Source organism: Podarcis gaigeae (genome assembly GCF_964106915.1).
Source record: "Podarcis gaigeae genome assembly, chromosome: 12".
In the NCBI taxonomy this organism is placed as follows: domain Eukaryota; kingdom Metazoa; phylum Chordata; class Lepidosauria; order Squamata; family Lacertidae; genus Podarcis; species Podarcis gaigeae.
In genome coordinates this window covers 22746635-22765320 of record NC_139688.1, presented here as the reverse complement: position 1 = coordinate 22765320, position 18686 = coordinate 22746635, and the positions used below count along the sequence as shown (strand labels likewise).

General features: G+C 42.6%; 1 protein-coding gene across 1 annotated transcript in view; it reads right to left on the bottom strand.

Annotated features, from left to right (window-relative positions):
- Positions 1 to 18686, bottom strand: part of LOC310828003 (uncharacterized protein C10orf67 homolog, mitochondrial) — a 47133-nt gene that overhangs the window by 3735 nt on the left and 24712 nt on the right. The window contains exons 9-15 of the mRNA XM_083704950.1: positions 17949 to 18020; positions 12074 to 12226; positions 11009 to 11088; positions 10831 to 10896; positions 9108 to 9192; positions 8589 to 8672; positions 6980 to 7085 (exon numbers count right to left, since the gene is read on the bottom strand). Coding sequence (XP_083561076.1) covers positions 6980 to 7085; positions 8589 to 8672; positions 9108 to 9192; positions 10831 to 10896; positions 11009 to 11088; positions 12074 to 12226; positions 17949 to 18020 — 646 coding nt within the window. The remainder of the gene's footprint in view (positions 1 to 6979; positions 7086 to 8588; positions 8673 to 9107; positions 9193 to 10830; positions 10897 to 11008; positions 11089 to 12073; positions 12227 to 17948; positions 18021 to 18686) is intronic.

The window sequence follows — 18686 nt, the reverse complement described above, 5'->3', positions numbered from 1 at the left end:
TATTGTGGATCCAGCTGAAAATTCTCAGGCAGAGGGGAGCGCTGTAGAAAAGGAGCCAATGCTGTCCTTTCACGTGCCACATTAATTTACATGTTAGTTTTTATTCCAGCTGCTGTGGAAACCTCTCATTGTTCACCCACATGTTGCTGCTTGTGTGGAAAGTGACGTCTTGAGGCTTAGAGGTTAATCAGGTGACGTCACCTATGCACCAGTTAATGAAATACTGCTGTCCTACTTTGAACCTTCCAGAGTTTGGGAAGCAGGTGCCTATGGTGCCTCCGAGGGAATCCCTATAAATAACCAGCCTCAGTCTCTGCTGGGAGGTGAAACAAGTAAGTCTCTCATTCTAGGGCAGGGAAAGGGCAGAAGTTAGCTGTAGCCAACCCATCTGAAACTTGCCTACTTCTGGCACATCTGTAATGCGAGCTCTCCATCCTGGTTCAGGAAAATAACGCAGAATTTATAATGTGTGTGTGTGCGCGCGCGCAACTAAATTATGTATGTATTAAGATAACCTATCTTTTCCAAATAGGGAATAAACCACATGGATATTCCATGTAATGTACACACACACACACACACACACACACACACACACACACACAAAATGGGATTCCAAACTATTTCAACTGCTGTGCCTCCAGTTATAAATGAAACACTGGTCACAACAATTTGTTCCAGTGCAACAAATGACTTTTTACAAATTGCCTGAATATCTTGAAAAGCTTTTTACAAAAAAAGGAGGGTTGGGAAGAGTATTATTATTATTTATTAAATTTATATACCTTTCTTCATCCGTAGATCTCAGAGTATGGGGACTGAATAAAGAGAAAATATCAATCTAGATGCTGTTGTAACACACACACATACACCAAATGTATTTAAACAACGATTTTGCATAAACTCTATGTAGGAAGATACGATCATCGTGTCATGCTGGAGAACTCAGCGCCACATGCTATTATAAAGAAGGCAGCAATAAAACAAGAAGTTTGCATGAAACTTTAGTTTCCGGATACTTGGATGCCAAAATTAAATACAGAATAAGAACAAGGGGAGTAAGAGTTAATACAATGGAGGGGGGGGGGAGCCTGTTTCTTCGCTTCAAGCCTCTCTTGAGTTTTTCATAGTAAAAATTGGATGCAAATATCCTAAAAAGACTAATGACATTTCACAGGTAATGCAATTTAGAAAGAAACACTTCCATGTTTTCTTTTCCAACAATGTGCATTTTTGTAAACTGCTATAAATTGCAATTCAAAAGCACTGATCTCGCCATCCCCAATCATTTTTTATACTGATCAAATGAATGCAGATACTCCCCTTTGGGAGGGGCGACATGACATTTCACTTGGCAGTTCTAAACAGGTCACGGACCTTTCACAGACCCTAAGGCAGTGGGAGGGAGCGCTTTAGGAAACCGTGTAACCAAATCAAACCAATGGTTACCCCCTTTCAATACCATTGGAATGGTTTGCACAATGCTTATTCACATAGCAGCAGAGGAACTGAAAGGATGGTCAACCAATGGAAATGTCTTTTCCTTTGTTTGAACTTAACAGAGCTCCAAAAAAAAAAAAAATACTAGAAAACAATTATATTTGGGAACAGCAAAACCTGAGGCAAACTCAGTGCATATCTGCAGAGCCAGTACATTAGAGCCTGAGGTGTGCTTAGATGTTTAAAAGTAGCTATGCGGCCAATATGGAATTGTATGTGGACATTTATTGGAGATGTTGCTTTGTTTGAAGCCATAGGCACAAAGACACAACATGGCTGCCCTGGAGATGACCTATTGCTTTCAAGTTGCTTGAACACATCAGAATTTCCATTGTTAAGGTTGATTAATTGAAACTGATAAGTTACCATGAATAAAGATTGTTTTTCTGTTTAATGTGGTGGGCCTGATTTGGTAAATGCTTCATTCATGTAGCCTTGCAGCGCAGCATATGGGCAAGATTCATTCAGTATCGCAAACATACACAATTTATTATGCTTGTATGGTCACAGCCAAAAGGCTTTTCTAGTTTAATGTCAAAGTCTGAATGAAAAATTCCATTTAAAGAGTCACTAGCAATGTTACGTGTGAGGGTTTTTGGGGGTTGGTTTTTTTTTGGTCAGTCAGCCTGGCTTTTATCTCTCAGCAAATTCAAATCGCTGTAAATATATATATATATAGATAGAAAAAAACTTAAAGAGATATGCAGAGGAGAGAGCCAAAGGGACATTGGATTTTTTTTTCCAGACCAAAGAAACAATTTATCTGAAATGTTTGTAGACACCTATGACAAAGGCACATGTTGTGGGCTGGAGTCACCCTGTGTCGCACACTGCTGATAAAGTTATCACTGTAATGTTTCAATAAGATACTGTCACTGCAGCTCCAGGATCTGACATTCCTGTGCTGGGATAAAGAGATCAGTTTATGTAATAAATAAGCTCTTTTCAGAAAGAAAAACCAGAAGCCAAAGCTTTATCAGTCTTTCAGTCTCGATGGTACTGGCATGTCCAGAGTGACATGTGCCCTTCTCCAAGTTCCACTACTTTCATTAGAGCCTTTAGCAAGTAAATGATGTTTGATTTTGATTTCATTTTTACTAGGCAATTGGTTACAGTATTGAATGAAAAAATGTTTTTTTTAAGCAGCCTTATTAGTAATTACTGTTCTTAGGTGTTCAGAAAACTTTGACAAATATTTAAGCATTTATTTTGACACAGATTAAATAGAGAAAATTGTTCTCGCCATTTCCTGTTTTTAAAGCATATGTGGAGCTGATATTGTTGGTGAACGAAAACCACAGACAAATGGATTAGGAGGTAGGAGCTGCTGGGGAAAGGAGGAATTTTCGCCAAGTCTTTTAAGAGTACACATCCACTGCTCAGATTCTATCCCTGCTAAAATCACTCCACAATCAGAGTTGTTAGGGTGGCTGTGCAACATTGATACATGCCCCCCCCAAATACAGAGGTGGCTGCTGCCCATTGGGACTGCGAGGGGGGGGGAGAAGATAAGGAGGCCAAAGGTAGGTGGAGCAAGCGCCAATCACAGGTGGAGCCAACTAATTTTAGGTTTGTTCCCATCCTCCTCTCTGCTGAGTTCCCCAAGGACAATACTGAGACTAAAGAAGAGGAAGCTGGCAGCCAGGGGTGCCTCCTGGACTTGGATGCCAGTAAGAAGACAGACAGGTGGGGGCTGGCAGACTGACCAGTCTCTACTGCCTACATATCCGGTCCATTTATATCAATGAGCTTATCACAAACTAATGACTGAAAATTCAGACAGAAAGGATGTTAGACAGCAAGTTATATACATGGTGTTGCTCCTATAAGCAATAGAAAAGGACACGTGGGAACTGCAACATGATGTTGCAGTGGGGGGGGGAAGAGTCTTTCCTGTGAACAGTTTCCCAGAATGCTTCATTCCATTCTTCCACCTTATGCAGTTTTTTTGTTTTCCCGCCAACAGGCAGTTGGCATTATGAGCATGCTCTGTCTGAACTGGGCTGTTGTCCCCGCCTCCCACATATGGACTTCCCCCTAAAGATTTGTGGAGTTTTTAAATATATAATTCTGCAAATATTGGAGTTCCCCAAGCCCACTCATACTTCCTGCTTGTGTGTGGCTGGTTGACATTTTGACAGCAAAAGGATAGCGCTTGGAGAATTGAGCCAATGCATTTGTGCAGATGTAGATAGATATGATATGTCATCATGCAGAACGAGTCGGATCATTCTGTCTCACTCCAACCTTCCGCCACACCCCAGTGTGATCAAGAAACAGAGCCCAGTGTTGGAACTATTCAGATAGGAGTTGGCTTGAATTTTGGGGGGGTTACATTTAATTCTATGGAACACAAACACTGCTAATCAACTTCTGTTTGGTGCAGTGTTGGCCTGACAGCTTACAGCTTACAGATTTCTTTCTGGCCAAATGCTATTTTTGGTGTCCCATATAATAAGTATACCTTGTACTTCCACAGATCAAACTGGTTGAGTAGGCAGCTAAGTTCAGCTTTACAAGTGCCATTTAATACCTGTTCCACATTTGCTAGGAGTCAACCTTTCAGTGTGGCAGCAGCTATGCTTTGGAATGCCTTGTCTATTACGATTAGGCTGCCACCCTCGCTTTTTTTAAAGATGCCTGCTAAATACTCATTTACCTCAGACAGGCTATATGGACATATACTTCAGTTATGCACACTTGTTTCTAACATTTTCTAACTTTAACTTCATTTTATTGATTATTGTTTCATATTGTTTTATGTATACCTCTTAGGTTTTTTTTTAATTAAGCAGTTTATACATCTTTCTAAATAGATAAAAATAATTGTTCTTATGGATATCATCAAAACTTTAAGTTACAGCCTAATTTTGGTTAAATCATATATTTCGCCCCCCCTCAAGCTAGCAGTGTTGCATTTCTCCCCTTACTGACACCTGCTGAAAACATTCCGTTGAGAAGATCAGTTGGGAATCCATGTGAATGATTTAATACTTTTAAGTTTTATACTTCAAAGGGGTTACAAGAATGACTGAGATATGGATTTCAAATTTATTAGAAACTCCTTGTCATTCCCTTCACTGTGACTGTCTGTTAAGAGTGACCTTCCTCTTAACCCCTTCTTCTTGCGCTGACAAAGTAATTTGAAATAGAAACAAACAGTGTAATCTATCAGGAAAAAAACTGGAGTTGCTTCTGTGCATCAGATATTTCTGTTTGAGCTCTCTCCTACTGAAAAGCCACGGAAAGAGTCGCTGTTCCTCAGTGGTTTTATCTTAGAGGTTCGTGTCTTTCTTGCTCATTAAGACTGTCTCTAAAGATTACAGTGCAAATAGTGCCTCTCTACCAGACTGTGAGAAAAGTCTCCTTGAGTACATAAAACAAAACTGAGGTTTCTATCACACAATGAAGAGCTCAGATGCTATCCCATTTTTAACACTGCTCAATTACATAGAGCAAAGGCCCAGGAAGGAAGAAAAGGAGCAAAGTCTGCAATCCTGTGTACACATTTATTTGGGAGTGAGCACACTGAACACAGAAGCTTACTCCCAGGTAAGTGTCTATTGGTCAGGGATAGATAACGTGGCATCCTTCAGATGGTGTTGGACTATAAATCCCGTCTTCCCTGACCACCGGCCATGCTGGCTGGAGCTGATGAGATTGGCAGTCCCGCAACATCTGGAAGGCACTACAATGGCTACCCTGACACAGTTCAGGGGTAGAGCACAAGCAAGAGGTCTCAGGTTCAATTCCAGCAGCTTGTGATATGAAATGCCTTCAGCTTGAGGACACCAGAGAGCCATTGCCAGTAAGCAGAACATTTGGGCAGATGGGCAAATAATATGGCCTGATGTAAGATAGTTTCCTATATTCCTAATGAGATGGGTGAACTCCCGTTGCTCAGTCCCAGCTCCTGCCCACCTAGCAGTTTGAAAGCACATCAAAATGCAAGTAGGTAAATAGGTACCGCTCTGGCGGGAAGGTAAACGGCGTTTCAGTGTGTTGCTCTGGTTCACCAGAAGTGGCTTAGTCATGCTGGCCCCATGACCCAGAAGCTGTACACCAGCTCCCTCGGCCAATAAAGCAAGATGAGCGCTGCAACCCCAGATTCAGCCACGACTGGATCTAATGGTCAGGGCTCCCTTTACCTTTAAAGGCAGTTGTTTGCATCCATCTGTCTCAAGAGGTAATGGAGTGTGCCTAGAGGGGGTGAACTCAAACTGCTGTGTTAGCAGCACCAAAGTGACCTCCCCTGGGTGCAAGCCTGGGCAGTGTGTATGGAGGTCCTGGGCTGCCCAGATGACCAGACCTTCCTCTTAGCTCTGTTTATGTGGTCCAAGGGAAATACACTTGGCACCTGCTTGGCTGCGGGAGCTGCTGAAAGGAGACATTCAAGGCACCACGTAAGCACTCTAGATTTCTATAGGGTTTACTCCTTAGCCTTTTCTTCTTCCGAAGAAATCCTGCAAGGCAGGAAGATTCCTTTTTCTAGATGCGTTACCTTCCCAGGTTGATGAGCCCCAAGTGTCCCTCACTTCCCTTGACAGCACATGCAGAAACCGCCTGCTGGACGGTTGGACCCACTATTAGTCTCATCTGCTCAATCTGCCGGAGCCTGTCTTTACATGCAGGGGAAGTCCCTAACTCACTGAGGGTTTGAGACCCACTGGGTACCCTCACCTGGTTTAGCAGAAGGAGCATAAACGTCCCTCACCAGAGCTATTACCCCACCCATAACACCCCAGCAAAGGAAATGTGCGTCTTCACACCAGTTGCTGGAAGCAGCAAGAGAGGAAGAGTGCTATTGTGCTCAGTTCCAGCTTGAAACTCCCTGTAGGCATCTGGTTAGCCACCGTAAGACCAGGATGCTGGACAAAATGGGCCACAGGCTCTTCTTATGTTTATAGAATCTGGCTTTTTAGCTTGTTGCCTGCCAATGGGAACACAACCCATGTGATGTGACCTGCCAGCTGTTAGCTCAGCAGTTGGGAACCTTTGGTCCTCTACTTGTTGCTGAACTACTTCTGAAATAAAATTAAACTGAACTCTTCTGACTCAGTCTCTGGTGCCTACTTATTGTCTGAATCTTATCTTCTGACTTTGTTTCCATATCTTTTCCAACACTTTCTTTTAGTCTTATGCAGGTCTATCATATGCAGGTCTACTCAGAAGCAAGCTGCACAGATCTCAGCAGTACTTACTCCCACATAGATGTGGATGGTAGCTTTGTTATATATATTTTAACATGTTCTGGCATGGTTATGATACTAGCTTTCACACACAGCCTTCTGTACTATTTTGAAAGGGCAGGATAAAAGTTTTAAACGAATAAAGCTTATTGGTTCCATTGTTTATATAATTTTGGACACATTCTCCCCAACTATAATCCACTTTTAATAGCAAGAGAGAAGACAGAAAAAATGTAATGTTTAACTGAAGATAAACAGTTTCTGTAACATGTAATTATGTCATTACTTACCAGCTTCAAAAGCGCTGGGAATTTTAATCAGAACTGGGATTTTCTCAATATCCATGCCTTCTTCATCTTCATTTGAACCTGAATCTGCCTGAGAACCTATCTTGGGCTGAACATGGAATATTTATTTTTAAAGTCACTCAAAAGCCATTACACAGTTAATGGAGATTTGCAATTGAATGCCTTAATCACATGATCTAAGGTTAAACACTTGTGTAAGCTATCAGAGAACATCAATAGTTAATCAACCTGTTACAGCTCAGAGAGCTTCAGTTCGTTTCAATTAGGGTTGCCATATGTCCGGATTTTCCCGGAGATGCCTCTTTTTCAGACTTAAAAATTCTGTCTGGGTGGATTTTTAGAATTTGCCAAAATGTTCGGGGTTTTTTTGTTTGGTTTGCCCCTCCTCCTCACTTTCTTGTGCTCTGGTTGCTGAGTGATGTGAGGCAAGGAGGCTCTCGCTTTGCCTGGATTGCCTGCCTTGCCCCTCTCTCTGTCTCTCCTCCTTCCCAGCATTTCCCCCACCCTGTCCCCTCCGCTGCTGTAGCATCTGCTGGGCAATGAGGGACTGCTGGTGAGATGGTAGTGGTGGCTGTGCTAGGCTGGGCACAGACCTGGCGGAAGGGAGGGGAGGGGAAGGAAGCAAGGTGAACTGAGGCCCGGGACTGAAGCAACGGCTCCCTCCCGATTGCACTCCCGATTTCCTCCTTCCTGCTCCCTCCCTCCTTCTTTTACTCCCTCCCTTCTTTTTTAATATGATACCTCTCCTCTGCACCCAAACCCCGCCCCCTGGGACTTTTAATTTTCATGGAGTCATTTTCTCTTGGGTGTCCTCTTTTTTGCTCTTCAAAATATGGCAACCCTAGCTTCAATGGAATTTTCATACATACAAGCATTCTCCATTTCAATGTGAACTAAACAACTATACTTAACACCCCCCATACATTTAAAGCACTCTGTCACCCCGATAATCTTGGGAACTATCATTTACCCTTTAGTTTCTAGCACCTTTAAGAAACTAGTTTCCAGGATTCTTGTGTGTGTGTGTGTGTTTTAAATGCACTTTAAATATATAGTGTATATCAGGCTTCCTCAACCTCGGCCCCTCAGATGTTTCGAGACTACAATTCCCATCACCCCGACCACTGGTCCTGCTAGCTAGGGATCATGGGAGTTGTAGGCCAAAAACATCTGGAGGGCCGAGGTTGAGGAAGTCTGGTATATATGCAGCTCTAGTTCGACTAATGATGTGATTCAGTAACAACATATTTTGTTCACATAAAAAAGGACAGTGTGTGTTCATTTGTGTGTGCCTGCAGGCATCTATCAATGCTTATGATGAACACAAACTGTCCAAAGGAACCAGTAGTTTTGTTCACCATCTTATATATACACAACTAATAAAATTATCTTTCAAGTTATGTGCCCAAGTTCAGAATCCCTTGCTGGATCAGGAGCTCCGTGGGCAAAGGGGGGTTGTGTACAGGCTGCTGCCAAAGCCGTATCACCTTTGAGAGGGCCAGTTTACCTGTTTGGAATGTGTGGGCAGGTGTGAGGAGAAGGACACTGAAGCGAAGCAACATATATTATAGGCACACATCAAACTACATACCAGAGGAGCATACTGCATATACAAGCTGCTTGTAAATGAAGCCAATTTGCCTGTAGGGTGCTGGATGTGCAGAGGAGGTGCTGTCTGGAAGGAGCATAGGAGACATTTCTGTTATTTATAAATCATGGTCAGTGCTGATCACAGTACTTTCAATGTTATGGTTTGCCAACCCAGTTCAGAAATCATGGTTTCATGAGCACTTATGGCTCTGGCCCTACCCACGACTGGCATCTGATTCCCCACCCTGCCCCGATCACCCCCAAATAAATGCAGTCCTTAACAGAGGTTTGAACACCAGAGGTTTGAAAGAGGGGATTCCCTCCATTAACTGTTTTTTAAAAAACAAGTTCCTTACAGGGCAACAGGAGAGGCCTCAACCAACCGTCAACTTAATTTCCCAGAGGCATCTAAACACGTGAATTAGCATATGTAAATTTTATGCAAAATTTCTGCCCATGCCCCAAGTTTTTAAGTACCTAACAATGTGTCTGCCCTTAGTGGCTGCTTATCTGAACATACCTTATCAGCCAGCGAAGGGCGTCTAAATTTTGCTGATTGACGCAATGATTGTCTAAGAAACATCTCGTCCTTAATGGCATGTAGGCTAGAAGATAAATGGGAATGTTTAAATTGTATTTCTTAAATTAAAGGCAGTTTCCAAAAAAAAAAAAATCAAACAAAAAACAAAACCCCAAACATTTATTTTCAAACAAGGATAAAGCTAGGACCCAAAGAGCTACAGAAGCCTCTATGTATTCAACGGGAGTTTTGACTCCCTTTAACCAGCAGACGCTTCCTAGTGCCAATTATGCTATACAGATGATGTACAACAGCTGTTTTCGTTATCTTCTTGTGGAAGCTTCATTTACATGAATTAAGGTTATACAGTGGTACCTCGGTTTAGGAACAGTTCTGTTTATGAACGATTCGGTTTACGAACTTCGCAAAACCGGAAGTAGTGTCCTGGTTTGCAAACTTTACCTCGGTCTAAGAGTGGAATCCGAATGGTGGAAGGCTACCGATGGCGGGAGGCCTCGTTAGGGAAAGCGCGCCTTGGTTTAAGAACGGTTTCGGTCTAAGAACGGACTTCCGGAATGGATTAAGTTCATAAACCAAGGTACCACTGTATATGGCTAGTTGCACCAATATGCACTTAATGGTTTCTCTCTAGCACCTATAAGTATTAGCAGCAGAAGTTCAGATCCAGACCGAGTTGCTCCTACTTCCTATTGAAACCAATGGGATTTGGATTAAATCGTAACTAATTTCCCATCAATTTCAGTGGGGCTAAATTCAATTAACATAGTTCTGGATCCAATCCAAAATATATATTTGTATAATGTATTTTTAATCTTTGTTGGAAGCCGCCCAGAGTGGCTGGGAAAACCCAGCCAGATGGGCAGGTTACAAATAGTAAATTATTATTATTATTATTAATTTATGTTAACCGTATGATCCAGACATATGCAAAGGTATGTTTCCACTGAAATCAATGGATCTGGGAAATGTTTAACTGCGAGCAGAGAGTGCCCACAGTTGTTTGTGTAGGACATGGGTAGGCAAACTAAGGCCCGGGGGCCGGATCCGGCCCAATCGCCTTCTAAATCTGGCCCACGGACGGTCCAGGTATCAGCGTGTTTTTACATGAGTAGAATGCGTCCTTTTATGTAAAATGCATCTCTGTGTTATTTGTGGGGCATAGGAATTCATTCATTTTTTCCCTTCAAAATATAGTCCAGCCCCCCACAAGGTCTGAGGGACAGTGGAACGGCCCCCTGCTGAAAAAGTTTGCTGACCCCTGGTATAGAATCAAAGTATTGTAGTTAGAAGGGAGCTGAAGGCTCACCTAGACCAAGCCCCTACAATGTGGGAATGAGGGCTAAAGAATCCCTGACAGATGGCCATCCAATCTCTCTTTAAGGAACTCCAATGAAGGAGAGTCAGCCACCTTCCAAGGGGATCTGTTCCACTGTCACACAGCTCTTCGTGTCAGAAAGCTCTTTCTAACCTTCACTCGGAATCTCCTTTCTTGTAATTTGAAGCCATTGGTTCAGGTCCTACCCTTTGGAGCAGCAGAAAACAAGCTTGCTCCACCTTCCATGTTGCAGCCCTTCAGTTTTGAAGATGGCTGTCCTATCACCTCTCAGTCTTCTCTTCCCCAGGCTTAACATGCCCAGCTCCCTCAACTGTTCCTCATAAGGCTTGGTTTCCAGAACTTTTATCATCTTGGATGTAATAATACCTTTTCTTTAGAATTTCGAACTTCATTTCCCAAGATTGACTCGATTTACTGAACTCCTGTTCAAGTCTAAACAGAGAGGCGAAAATAGCATTGGTATGTTTTATGAGTGTGGAAGTTAACAAATCTTATAATATATGTGACAAATCCTTGTGTACACAGCAAATTCCTGTGCATATACCTCTTCACGCGCAGCTTGGCATCTCGTTCAGATTTTCTGAGCCTCTTTATCTCTTCTTGTAAGGCTTTTTTCTCATCTCCCTGTACAAGTGTATTACAAAAGAGAGCCATGCATTGATTGCCATGTATACTAAACACACACACACACAAAACAATAATAGTTGGCCACTGCTATTAATTTTCAATCAATCAATCAATGACTTAAATCTCAATTTTTCTATAGCGATATATTCTAAAATATCTTGCAATGACAAATATACTATATATTTTGGAAAATGGTTTGTCTGCCTGTCCATTTCTTCTCTATAGAGTCAGCCACCTCTCGAGATATCATCGCCAAACTTAGCATGAGGGTTCCTCTGCACAGGAAGAAAAATGCTCTGTCTAGAGGAAGCACTTAGAATCTATACTGCTTTATCCGGCCAACTTGGGAGAGCCCTACTTGCAAAGGATCAGTGGTTGCAGGGAGCCCGCTTGCAAAGGAACAATCGGAAATTCACTTTAAGTTCTTGGTTGTTGCTGTGGGATGGGTGGGCATGGCTTTTGGGGAAGGGCATCACATGTCAAATTGGGACTTGGGCCAGACCAAATTAGGCCTGCAGGCCAAAGTTTCCCAAGCAGCAAAATAGCAGGGAATCTTTTGTAAATATTTGACATCATCATCATCTGGATTCTCCATAAAAACTGACTGGCCGTAGGATTGCAACCCCTGAGTAAAGGGCTAGAATGGGCACAACCACTATGTCTTGGTCTATCTGTCCTGAAATTCGAAGAAGGAAAGCACGGGCAGTGAAAAATCTCAGCAAAGGCATGCTTGTCTTCTTGAGAAAGCACCCAGATGTGGTGCTCTTCTTAAGGATGGTAGTGAGATGGGGTGTGTGGGTTACCCCAGCTGTTTTGGACACATGGCGAATGAAAAATATCAGGTGAGGATGCAGGTGTCCTTCTGCTGGAAGTGTCATTAAAAAAACAAACCACGACTCTCACCTTTATATGACCTGGTGTCTATTCCCCCAAGTTATGTTAGATCAGAGTAATAAAGCAATACCTTATCACCAAAACATACCAACAATTCTGCTTCTTTTGTGGCAGCTTGTCTGGCCTCTTTGGTGGCAGTGGCAGCGGCAACGGCAGCGAAGACAGCAGCAGCTTTTGCTACTTTCCCTTTCAGTCCTTTCCTTCCCTTCTTTGCTAGCTTTCCTTCTTGCACTGAGGGCACCTGTGAAAAAATAACAACAGCGATAAACAAACCTGAGTTACTGTTGCGCACTTTGGACATCACACTTGGAACACCTTGTCTCAGAGGGATCCCCCTCACCACTGAGATCCATTGTCTTCCTGCTCTGCAAACAGGGAGTATGGCAGGTAGACATGAGCAGCAGGGCCTTTTCCATGGTGATGTTCAGAATCAGGAATGCCCTCCCAAGGGAAGCCCAGCTGGCCTTGTCTGACTTGACATGTATAGGGTTGTGCTGAAAGTTACTGGAGAATACAGAACACATCTATTTGTATTTTGTTTTGGTATTGCTTTGTATTTTACACCACTTAATATACAGAACCTCTAAGTAGTTTACATAAAAAGAATTCTAATGTATGCAAGCACACAAAGACAAATACAGAAATTTATCAATAAAGCAACAAATAGCATTTATATGGACATTGCCTTAAAGTTTTAACAACATGCATCAAACACGCAACTTGGAATTGTCAAGGAAATGTGGACTTGAACTGCATGAGGTATATGATCTATTTATTTGCACACAGCAGCCCATTTCTGATTTGTCAAGATCCTTAGGCTAGCCTTTTTTGGATAGTGGGCATTGCTCTGAGTTAAACAAAACCGTAAAATTTGTTATTATAAAGATGTGAGAAACTCTCAGGTAGGTTAAGAACTGGTCCTTAGGTGAATGAGGTTATTATATCATATTTCAAACCCATTTCTTTTTCTTAAATATATAATGAGTTTTCAGTAGTTAGTGGAAAGTAAGATTTTCATTAGAGGTGACTGAACCTTCTGCGAAACGCAGGAATCCTGTTGTGCTTTTTTAATATCTTCATGTTAAAAAAAAGAGCAAATTTCCTTGCGCAAACACAACTCAGATATATACAAATACAAGGCTTTGCAAACCTTTTGAAATGGCTGCAGGTGCCCTCCACTGTATCTGCCTACAATTCACTTCGCCAAATCTGTGTTAGATGATAAATATTGAACAAGGTGCATATGTGCTTAACAGTAATTGTATTCTATTTTCTCTCATGCTGCTTTATGAACCTTGTTGGATGCCTTCCAGTAAGCCTCTGAATACCAGCCAAAATTACCCAGATAGATAGTGCTATTTGCTGACTTATTCACATAAAGGCCACAGTAGCAATGGACATAATCAGCAAATTAAGCAGGGATGCTGGGGTGCAGGGACTCTGAGGTTCTGATTGGCACAAATATTTTTTTCATGATATAACAGCGAAAGAGTTGAGTGCAATCCATACCTTATCCTATTTCCTGTTACTAATATATTATTTCTTTGGGGTTAAAAATTGCCCTCCTCTTCATAATTGGTACACAGCAGTGCATAAAGACCCACACAGTCAGTTCTGCATACATGGTTGAGATATTTTCACACTCCTGAGCTTTGTGAGTCCAAACCATAGGGAAGTTTCTGCCATGCTGCCACGCGTGCGCATGAAGTGGGCTTCAGCCCAGGGATCCTAATCTGTTCGTCATTCAGGTGCTTCCAGACTAGCCTTTGCCAACATGGTGATGTCCAGATGTCTTGGACTGCAGCTCCCAACTGCTGAAACATCTGGAGGGCCGCAGACTGGCGAAGGCTGCTCTAGACAGAGGGGAATCAGTTCCCTGATGTAGGAATCGACAAGCAGGTTACACCAGGCCAATCACTGCTAGCCCCATTGCTGTGCAACAGCAGGAACAACAGGTAGTGCCAATTATTTCTAGGTGATGCTTGCAAGAAGGAATGGTTCCTTGCAGCATCTATATTATTCAAGAATATGGAATTCATGTAATAGTGAAACGTTGTATTGAGCTAACTTTTAGAGTAAACCCATTGAAATTAATGGACCTAAGTCAGTTATGGTGACTGATTTGAATGGGTCGACTCTTGAGTATGATTAATGTTAGATACAAGCTAGTGCTCCTTTTCAAGTTATTAATGATAATTTAAAGCATTAAAAGTCGACCATTAAATTCTTTATAAGGATGGTGTAATCTAATAAAGGAATGTTCTGCCCCATAATTTTATTATGGCCTCATAATATATTTCTTACTTTGAAACTGTTCAGGCGGCATTGCCCTCAGCATTATCTGATCAATGCTATCACTTTCCTTTCACTTCCACTCACACTTTCTGCTCCAGTTTTCCTTGCAGCTCTCACTTCTGGCCCTGGATAGACAACCCCACTCAGGACGCAGTCACCAGATCAGCAACCATGGCCACCTCACAGGGATGGCCCTCACTAGGACCAGGGAGACCAGAGTTTGAATCCCCACTCTGCCATTAAGCTCTCACTGGGTGGCCTTGGGCCAGTCACTGTGCCTCTGATTAATCTACCTCCCAGGGTCAAGTGACGTTTAATTGAGGAGCAGGAGGACCATGTATTCCACCTTGAGCTCCTTAGGGGATATAAAAGTTGGGATATATGTAATAATATATACATGCATAAATACAAAAAAATGCCAACAGGATGGCTAGGATCCAAAAAAGCTACTTTAGGAGCACCCAAATGGTTTGGTCATGCCCAGTAGGCTTTTTTGATTCCCAGTTCCTTTAAACAGCAGCACTCTTGAACTCCTCTCTCATATCATATAAGAAACTTTTTTTTTAGTTTACTATTTATTCTTATTGATTTATTTACCAGGATTTATATACCGTTGAAACATCAAAAGCTCTAAGCAGTTTTGGTGTAATGGTTAGTGTTGGACTATGACCCGAGAGATCAGAGTTCGAATCCCTACTCAGCCGTGACGCTCACTGGGTGACCTTAGGACAGTCACCATCTCTTAGCTTAAACCACCTCAACAGGGTTGTTGTAAGGGGATGAAATCAGGCGAAGGAGAAGAACCATGTACACCACCTTGGCATGGTTGGGAGATAAAGGTGGTATATAAATAAAATAAATAATAAGGTAATAAAATATACATCAACATTTCTTAACAATCTGAGCTTTGCCATGTGGCATGGTGGAGCTGTTTGAGAAATATAAACCCTTCAGCTTACTGACCTTCGGATCCTGGCCACAATGTTCCACTTTTTAAACTCTCCTTATTGCAGGGGTAGCCAACATGGTGCCCCCCTCAGTGTTGTTGAACTACAATTCCCATAATCCCAATGGAAACTGCCAATTGTGGCAAATACATGTTGGAACAGAAATTTATGCTTTCCTACACCCCTAGTTACAGATGAGCCACACTTCCAAGTTTCCAGCTGTCACTACTATCTCTTTGCTCTGTTGGTTGGTCTAAAAATATTAATCACGTAGATCCCCCCCCCAAATTAACCCTTTGGCCCCTATCCAGGGAAAGTTAGTGATGCTTAAGCCCTACTGAAATCCATGCAGCGAGTGAGTTGAGACTCACCTAAGCCATATTACTTTCAGTGGGCTTTATACTTTATCAGCTGGTGATCCTGCAGGTTAATTTATTGGGGAATAGTTTTTAAGGGATTAATGACACTGATGCACGGGGTTACTAGCTTGCCTCCTAAAGCACAGCAAACAGAAAGCTTGATAACACACTGCATTTTATATTTATCAGTACAAACTACAGATATTTTGAAACTATTTGCACATTATAATTAACTGGTCATATTTCTGTCCTTTCTTCTGGAACAGTTTTTAGAATCAGCTAATCTCAGCATGTGCGGCTTTCCCACTGAATGTCACACTTCCCCAAATATCAGTTTGATTAATAAAGGAAGTCAAATACCTTTTGCGGGCAATACAGCTTCAAAGAGCCAGGGAGATTTATAAATGAATTTAGATGTTAACTTTTGAGTACTTGGCTTGCTGAGTGCCACTATTTGAAGTTTGAGGAAGATGTAAGGTAACAATAGCCTTTAGTCAGTGTTTATCAGCTCTAAATTCACCCTGTCTTTTGTGAAGGAATATAAAAGTAACATTTTGTTATTTAAAAGGCACCCCCTGCATCCACCTTTTAAGTTAAGCACTGCTGAGAACATCCAGGGAACAGAGACCTCAACAGATAAGGCTCTGAGTCACATGATCTCATGGAGATATTTGTTTTATACTAGGTCAATTGAAAGAAACATGTCTTGTGTACAAAACTATCTTTGGAAACCTCACTAGAGTTTGAGAAGATGAACAATTAAGCAAGAACCTCTCACTTTAAAAATCTAAAAGCAGTGGCATAGTGGTGGTGAGGCCTTGCAAATTTCTGAGGGGACACAACCAGACGCCCTGACAACAGGCTCCCTCATCAAGGCTGAAGTCACAGGGAGGCAAACTGTGCCTAGGCCGGGCCTTTGGGGCGGGGGCGGTGCCTCCTCCTCCTTCTCATGGCTACGAAGAGACACCTGTGCATGCCCTGCCCCTCTGCCAGTTGTGAGGGAGGGAGGGGAAGGGCTCTGCCACCACAGCTGCCCACTGAAAAAGAGGGAGGAAGAGGAATGTGGGAAAGCACTGGGCGTTGCCCAGAGCGTCTCACTGCAAGGAAAGGAGGATGAGAAGACACAGCGGGGGGGGGGGGCATGACACCAGTAAGGGACAACGGGGCCACCTCCCATTCATGAAAAATCATGGTTGAAATGTTACTTGTGCTAGCGCCTTTCCCTTGCCACCTAATAAACAACCCTAATAAACAACATTGAGGTTGAGGGATTGAGGCTGTCAAGTTCAGAGTGTGGGGCTTCCAGGGAGTCTTGTGCCTCAGAAGTCTTTAGCTCTGGGCTGGCAAGCGTGTCTCATCTGCAGAGGGAACCAAGGGCAAGAGAAGAAGTGCACACACTGGGGTCCTTCGGCTCCTCATCCCTGCTGAGAAATGCATTCACCAGGCAGACCAATTAACTGAAGAAGGAGACTCGCCTCGCTTTCCCCTCCCTCGTGTGGAAGATCCCTCTGTCTCCATCCTTCTTGTCCCTTCCTTTCCCTTCTCTCCAAGTTTGCCCGCCATTGCGGGGAAGGTGCCCCTGCTGTCTGGCCGCCCCTTATGCAGCTCTGCGTCCCACCATGTTAGGTTGAATTGCTGCCACTGAGGCAGGCAACCAAGACTTTGACTGAAATGGGCCACGAGTGAATTGCCACAAGGCAGGCTAAGGGGGGTGCAATTTGCAATTTGCAAAGCAGCAACAGCGGAGGCGGCTGAGGAGAAGAGCAACCCACAGAGAGCAGGCTTTCTCCAACAACTTCTATCACAACACACACACACACACACACACACACACACACACACACACATTTTATTGTAAGATTTTCCATAAGGAACAAAAGCACATTCAGTGTCTCTATTTTCAAATCACAGAATCCTTCATACATGTCATTTACAGTCATTTTGAGACATTTTTTGTTGCAGGCAATGTGGGGCTGAGGGAGAAAGAGAGGAGAAAACAGAGAAAGAGAAAAATAGGAGGGCAGAAAGCGGAGGAGGTGAGGGAGACTTTAAACTTTCATTCTTTACATGGTATATGAGTGGAGATGTTTTAATCAGTGTCGCGTGGATAGGTGTTTTATTTTTTCTGGCACAGTGAGAGATCAGAGGCCCCAATGTATGGTTGGTTGCAGGGTGTTCTATTTGTGTGTGCGAAGATTCCAGCCTGACTGGCATGTGCTGTGCTTTTAGGCAATATCCATTCCAATCCTCTCTCCACCTCCATCTCCCAGCCCAAAAGTCAAGCATATCATACAATGTATATCAGGTACATCCCATATCATTAGGTAATAAGAATATAAACAACAAATAAAGTAAAAATCACCTTTGGTACAGCAGCAGCGGCGGCAGCAGCGGCCTCTGCCATTTTTACAGCTTCTTGTGCTTCTTTCACTTCCTTAAAAATACAAAGACAAAAGAAAATTCAACATGGTTGTGGGAATAAATTGTTTATAAAAGTTCAAGAACTAGAAAGGAAAGCTTGGCGATGGACAAATATGTTCAATTTGGTTTCTTTCAGGTTCTCATTCTTCCAATCAAAAGTTCATTTCTCCACATTTCTACATCAGTTTGCAAATTTTTAAAGAGATTCTGTCTGAAAAGTAGTCCACATTCTTGTGTGAATTTCTCCTACTATACATATTCTTGTGTCCAATTTCTCCTAATTCACACATTTTGCAAAACAATCTCCTCTGCATTTGTGTATGTTATTTTCACTAATATATGCATTTGCACGCACAGTTTACCCTTGTATAGGCAATTTTTGCACACATTACTTGGCCAGAGAACTGGACTGCAATATTCAGACGTGTGAATTTTGAAGGATAGCTCTTTTTCAATTCACTTACCGTTTTTAAAAAGTGAAAATTTGGTAACTTTGCCTTTAAATGAGAACCACATTGAATGGGTTCCCACTCTCTGCAGGCAGGTTTGTGGAGTGAAAATTGTGGCTGCTGCACTCCACCCCAGGTTCTGCCACTACTGTGCTGGAGTGAGACACCCACAAGTTGTCACCCAATTCCAGTCACCACACAGAGGCATCTTAAGGTCCCAAATAGTTTGC